Below are 7,256 nucleotides of genomic sequence, written 5' to 3' on the forward strand. Positions count from 1 at the left end.
CTCTTTTGGAAATCATGATTTTTTGAAAAGCGAGTTGAGCTAGTTAGATAATCTTTTGTTCTTTTGTATAGCTCCTCGAGGGGAAGCAAACTCTAAATGTACTTCGTTTCATTGGTTCCATCTGAATTTGTAAACCTAGCGACATGTATATATGAAAATGTTTTTTTTTCCATGTGATTTTGGTAAGTTACTGTTAAGCTTGGCGGTTTTCAATCATTCAATTCTTTTGGGTCCTATCTCGTGTAATATCGGATTTGTGTGATTCGACTCCGTAGTCCTGGCGAGAGCTGGGCAGGCGGTCAGCCGAACCCTTTGGTTCGCCTTAGGGTAAGGTGGGGCTGTCACAATACCTCATTGGGCGAAAGCTGACATCGTTGAATTTGTTTTCCTTATAGGGAACCATTTTGGAACTATGATTTTGAAGCACGAGTTGAGCTAGTTTAATATATTCTTTTGTAAAGCTCCTCGATGGTTGGAAAAACTTTAAATGTATCTTGATCCAACATTCCCATTTTAGGTGTAAATTTACAACCATATGCATATAACGATGTTTAGGCATGTTCCGGTGTTATTTTGGTTTGAAAATGTTCTTTTCTAGGGTTATATAAAGTTTATTGCACTTGTATGGGTTTTGGACAGGTTGGGATTTCGAACGACGAAAGAAAAATTTTTGACGGGAAAGGATGCAGGGGAATCTGGCCGCAAATCCGGCCAAGAACTGGTCGGATTGCTGGCCAGATTTGTCATGGATTTTTAATCTGTGGGACTTTAGCCTCTGCCTCCAATCCGACCAAGAATCCGACCAAAAATCCGGCCAGATTCCGGCCGGATTGTAACGTGGCCGGCACTATTCATGTGCGGTTCCGATTTTTTCTGTTTTCGTTTCCCGATTTTGAATCGTTTAAGCATGCTAATATCTTCCGAAACGTTTTCGATTGTATATAACTGTCTTAGTAGTCCTGGCGAGAGTTGGGCAGGCAGTTTGCTAACCCCTTTAGTTCACCCTAGGGGAAAGTAGGGCTGTCACAAATTTTCTTCTGTAGCATATTTATTTACATGAAAAGAGATTGTATATGTCCTAAAGGTAAGCATGTAAGTCGCTCAATCTTCTTAATGAACTACTAATTTTGTTAATGAAATTTTTTTGGAACTTCAAGAATTGTTTTTAAAGCACCTTATGATTCCTTTTTTTTTTTTTTTAGTTTTTGTTCTTTTCATTTTGTCCATTTTTTTGCCCATACAGTATTAAAGGATTAATTACATTAGCTTGTTAGACTACTCATACATATTTTGAAAAATAACGCCAATTTTTGAATTGATACTCTATTATTATTTAGGTCAACTATAATTCAATTTTTTAATATAAGGTAGTCCCTTGACCTTAATTCGGAGTTGCTAAAAACAGTGTAGGAAGTTAGTGAATACTCATCTATGAATAATATATAGAGCGATAATCCGTAATTTTGTTAATTACTTGTAAGTTGAAACCTACATGAAATACATATGGTACTGCCAAATTTCAAGTAACACTAGATTTTAAGTTTCACATTATTGATCACTAGTAACTTTTATTGACAAAACAAAAGGGAAAAACAAACAAGACCGCTTGATCCTTTTCTCTTTTTAAATTCTTCCTTCATTTCTTGCCTCTTTCTTTTACAGACATACTTGACACTTACTTCTCCTCTTCACAATCATGGAAGAAAACATACACAACAATCCTTCAGTCGCTATGGTGGGAACTTGGCATAAACGAACAGTATTTTCACATTTTACCTAACTTTCCCTTAAAAGATAAGGTAACTTTATGATGCTAAATTGCTAATGTAAGTATCCAACAATTTTGCTTACCTATGTATATTATTCTTATTTTATCTTCACTGGCTTCAATTGTTGAACAATATTCATAGATTTTTTTTCTTATTACACCATAAAGGGAAACACAATATTGGTCCTCAATGATTGGCACTTGTATAGCTTTGGTTTGTATAGCTTTGGTCTCTAAAGTTTTAGCAAAAACAAATCTAGTTTCCAATGTTCGGTACCTAGTACCATTTTGGTTGTTAAAGTTTTGTTAAATCAAATCTAGTCCCGAATGTTATCAATTTTAAGCAGATTTAGGATAATTGGTGGATTTTTCCAAATATTGACAGAATCTGTTATGTGCATTTTCATGTTTATTAAATTAAGCAACTATAAAAGAAATAAAAGAAAAATGAGCACCATTGAACAATAAAAATAACTCACATGATGGTATGCTAATAATTAATTAATCAACACATAATGGACACTGATAATGATGTAGACTGGTGGTTCATAGGAATTTATGCTAGCACTGATGACCAAATCAGGAGACGCCAGTGGGAAGTGGTGGAGAGAAGGAAAATTTTATAGGGTTCTAGATGAGTGATTACTGGTGATTTCAATGACATCATATCAAATGAGGAGAAATGGGGGGTAGAAAAAGGGAGGAAGGAACTTTCAAATACTTTAGGAGCTTTATTGAACAAAATGGCCTCATTGATTTAGGATATGAAGGCAATCCCTAGACTTGGAGTAATCATTGGGCTCAAGAGGGTGAGATTAAACAAAGGCTCGATAGATCATTGGCGAGTAGTGCTTGGAGCCAAATTTTTGACCGAACAACAGTCAAACACATTGAAAATTTTGGCTCTGATCATAGCATGATCTTGCTAGACTCCAATCCTCTACAAGGGAAGAGGAAAAGCATGTTCTTTTTTGATAGAAGATGGCTGAAAAAAGAAGACTGCAACAAGTAGTGAAGCAGGCGTGGGATGAGGAACAATCAAGCTCTAATATGTATAAAGTGCATAGGAAGATAGCAAAATGTAGGCTGGCCATTCTGAAATGGGGAAACAACTTTCAAGGAAATGCTAGTAAGAAAATTAAAAGCCTTAAAAAAATCTTGAGCAATCTCCAAACCTCTGAGTGTGAGGACATACAGGAAAGAAAAAAGGCTCTTAAAATGCAACTTAAGGAAGCTTATGAGGAAGAGGAGCTTTTCTGGAACCAAAAATCTAGAGTTCAATGGCTTATGGAAGGGGATAGGAATACTCATTTCTTCCATGCAAGTGTAAAGGGTTGTAGGAAGTGCAACTGCATGCAAAAGATACAAAGGCTGGACAGCTCCTGGGCTAAGTCAGATGACGAATTTGGAGAAGAAGTTGTGAAGCAATTCTCTGACCTTTTCAGTAGTAAGGGAACGAATCCTTCAGATGTGGTTCTAGAGGGAATATCACAAACCATTACTAACCATATGAACACAGACCTCACTCAGCCTGTTAGGGAGAAAGAAATCAAATAAGCACTTTTTTCTATGCACCCAACCAAAGCTCCTGGCCCAAATGGAATGACACCACTTTTCTTTCACAAATTTTGGCACATTCTCAAACAAGATGTAATCCAAGCCATTAAGAGCTTCTTCCATCCTGGCCATATGTTGAAGGCAACAAACCACACCATTATATCCCTTATCCCCAAAGTAGATAACCCCATGAGGTTAAACAGTTCAGGCCAATAAGCCTTTGTAATGTGCTTTACAAAATCATTTCCAAAATTTTGGCAAATAGATTGAAAAAAGTTTTGGAAAGATGCATTAGCAAAAACCAGGCAGCTTTCGTTCCTGGAAGACAAATTCTGGATAATGTTATTATATCTCATGAGTACTTACATTTTCTCAAAAACAAAAAGGCAAGGTCTACAAGGTTTTATGGCTTTAAAGTTAGATATGTCGAAAGCTTATGACAGAGTGGAGTGGGGATATTTGGAAGCAATCATGGAAAAAATGGGATTTTGTAGTATATGGATCAACTGGATAATGGAGTGTGTTTCGATAGTTTCTTTCTCTTTCAACATCAATGGGGAACCTAAAGGCTATGTGACACCCTCTAGAGGAATTAGACAAGGTGATCCACTATCACCTTACCTATTCCTGCTCATTTCAGAAGGCTTTTCGAACTTGCTGGCCTAAGCAGAGAGGAACAAAAGACTGACCGGGATGAAAATCAGCAGACATGGACCGTCAATAACTCACCTTTTCTTTGTAGACGATTCTTTGATCTTTTACAAAGCGGACAAAACTTAGGTTGAAGCAGTGATGGGAATATTAAAGACGTATGGAAGAGGATCAGGCCAGATGATTAACATGGATAAGTTTTTAGTTTTCTTGAATAAGAATGTGGAGCAACACAAACAAGGAGAGATCTGTAGCATCTTAGGGAACATAAGGGTGGTGAAGCAAGGAAAGTACTTGGGGCTGCCAATGGTTGTCACAAAAATGAAAGACCAAAATTTTGGTTTCATCAGAAATAAATGTCAGAAGATGGTATCTAACTGGTGCAATAAACAGTTAAGTCTAGTAGGGAAAGAAGTCTTGCTGAAAGCCATAACAATGGCAATGCCAACTTATGTAATGTCGGTTTTTAAGCTCCCAGTTAAGTTATGCAAAGAAATTAATGGATTGATGGCCAGATTTTGGTAGGGAGAAGACAATGGAAAAAGAAAAATTCACTGGTGCTCCTGGAAAAGGATAACAACCGACAAGAACATTGGTGGATTAGGCTTCAAAGATCTCCAAGGTTTCAATCAAGCTCTACTGGGAAAATAGATTTGGAGACTCCTCACATGTCCAAATTTATTGTTGAGTAAAGTCATGAAAGCTAGATACTATCCTAAGACATCACCATTGAGCTGTGAAGTAAAGTGTAATTCATCCTGGATATGGAAAAGTCTGATAGGAGCAAGAGAGGGAGTGAAGAAAGGAGCAAGGAAAAGGATTGGAAATGGGAAAAGCATTAGAATCTGGGAGGACGCATGGTTACAGGAAGGCAGCGATGGTAAAATTCAGTCCCCTAAACCTCCAAGATGCAACATCAGTCGAGTAAGTGAGTTGATATCTAATTTTAGATGGAATTCAGTACTCCTTTTTGGGACATTTAGCCAACACGAAGCAAGGTTAATACTCAAAATGCCTATAAGCATAACAGGCAGGGCTGACAGTTACTTTTGGAGCAATAGCAACAATGGAAATTACACAGTCAGTTCAGCCTATAAAGCACTGGTAAGAGAGAATCTGCAGGGCACACAACAAGTGCGAGTAGGGGGAGAAACAAGTTGGGCAGGTGGCTGTGAAAAAGTATGGAAACAGCTATGGAAAATGAGGATTAAGCATAAGCAAAAGTTGTTTCTATGGAGGTGCTTACACCAAACATTACCAGGAAGAGAAACCATTGTTAGAAGAATTGGAAAAGGTGACCTGATATGCAAAACATGTGGGGACAACAGTGAGACAATAGAACACATTTTCTTCCATTGCAGAAAGGCAACACTGATATGGCAAATGGCTCCATTACAGTGGGATGGACTGACGGAATATACAAGTGATTTCAGAAGGTGGTGGACCATGCTAATGGAGGTGAAGAGCCGTAAGGATGGAATGCAACATATAGCATTGACTGTGGAAATTTTGTGGCAAATCTGGAAAGCAAGGAATGAAGTTGAATTTGAAGAGAAACATAAGCATCCCATGGCAATAATTACCAAAGTTGTAAAGGAGTGGGAGGAATTCCAACAAGCCCAACGGATAGAGCAGCAGCTGAGCATCTCAGAAACAGAGACAGCATAAGTCCAAGATGAAATGGTGGGGGAAAGTGACAACATGCGGACCATATCTATTGCAGTTGGCCAACATACTAAAGGGCAGAATATGGGAATTGGCATCATAGTACAAAACACTCAAAGCCAGATATGTGCAGCCTAGGCGTTGAAGGAGAGGAGCACTGGTTCTGTTACGTTGGATCATTTTTTGGCGCTACAACTAACTCTATGCAAGATAATGGCACAAGGATGGCAGTACATTAAGATCCTACTATGATGCTCTCAGGTGTTACAATTGATAAAATGTCAAGCTTCAAGGGACATGTGTATAGCAGGCCACTTGGAGGACATAAGACACATAAGCTCATTGTTTAGGAGATGCTCATTTGATAGCCTACCTGTTGAAGGTAATAGCATAAGTAAGAGGTTAAGTAAGCTAGTAATGCATTTTCACTTTGATGAAGAGATTCTAGACCCTCTGTGTCTTAGTACACTTTTGTAAAGTCCAAATTGAGCCCTTGCTCATATATTGTACTATCCTTTTTTTAGCAATAAAATCTCTATCGTTTCCCAAAAAAAAACAAAAAAAAAGAAATTTGTTAATCTATATGGAAAAATTAAATATTACAATTTTTTAATAAGTTAGGATAGAGAGTGAAAGTAAGTTATGAATCAATGAACTGAGTGCTTTAACTAGATTTAGTTTTGGGCAAAAATCAGAATTGTGAGAACCTTGAAAAAAAATGCCTACCTATATATATATATTTATCCATGCATATTGCATTTGTACTTTTGATTCATTAGTAAATTCTAGCATTAAGTATACTTACTCCTAACTAAGTACGTGAAAACAATTCTTATGTTATAAATACTAAAATTGTGTTAAAATATTAAATTACTTGGTTTTGGTTATGTTAAATTAATATTGCCTGAGTTAGATTAATTTTATTGCCTTAGTATACTTAGGACGGTAAAATCTCGATAATCGAATCTTTGCGAGATTAATATATTATTAGGCATTCAAATTACAGTTGGCGTAAATTTTGGAATTAGATTAGAATTGAGGACTTAAGTGGAAATTCGGATGAAATGTGAAAAGACTAAAATAACCTCCACAATCTCGGAAATTACCATGCAACCACCAAAGCTTCCTCGACCAACCTTAAAAACCAACATTTCCATTTCTGCCGGATGCAATTTCATCTTTCTCTACCCACACACCCAACCCCATCCGCAACTCCTCACCATATCCTCTCCACGACACATCAGTCCCACCCACAACAACTCCACTTCACTTCCATTTCCCTGCCTTGGTATCATCGACGAGAGTGAGAGAGAGTGAGAGAGCAAGGAAAAAAAATAAGAGAGGAAGGAAGTTGAGTGAGCTGTGAGTCCTGAACTGTCCGAGAGATAGTCGTGAGCTTTATCACCTTCCTCATTCCCACCGCGAGCTGCCATTTCATTCTGCAACTTCACCTCAACTAGCTGTGGCCATTTCCAACTACAAACACTACACCTGCAACCATCGGCAACCAGGACAGCAGACCAACCATCCATCGCGTGCGTGAGTTAACTGAGAGGAAAGGAAGAAAACTTCAGCTTCTGTCGCGTGAGTAAGCTTCCAGTAGAGGTAATTTCTG

The 7,256-nt window shown here is 37.8% G+C and overlaps 1 protein-coding gene across 1 annotated transcript; it reads left to right on the forward strand.

Annotated features, from left to right (window-relative positions):
• The first annotated feature begins 4,117 nt into the window (after window positions 1-4,117).
• Window positions 4,118-4,501, forward strand: LOC113758312. The gene has a single exon (XM_027301232.1). It carries the CDS (start codon window positions 4,118-4,120, stop codon window positions 4,499-4,501), a length of 384 nt encoding a protein of 127 aa, XP_027157033.1.
• The last annotated feature ends 2,755 nt before the right edge of the window (window positions 4,502-7,256 follow it).

Source organism: Coffea eugenioides, unplaced genomic scaffold (genome assembly GCF_003713205.1).
Source record: "Coffea eugenioides isolate CCC68of unplaced genomic scaffold, Ceug_1.0 ScVebR1_475;HRSCAF=1158, whole genome shotgun sequence".
Classification (NCBI taxonomy): domain Eukaryota; kingdom Viridiplantae; phylum Streptophyta; class Magnoliopsida; order Gentianales; family Rubiaceae; genus Coffea; species Coffea eugenioides.

Coding starts and splice junctions, on each gene's coding strand:
- LOC113758312 (XM_027301232.1), top strand. CDS start 4,118: ATGGGAATATTAAAGACGTATGGAAGAGGATCAGGCCAGATGATTAAC.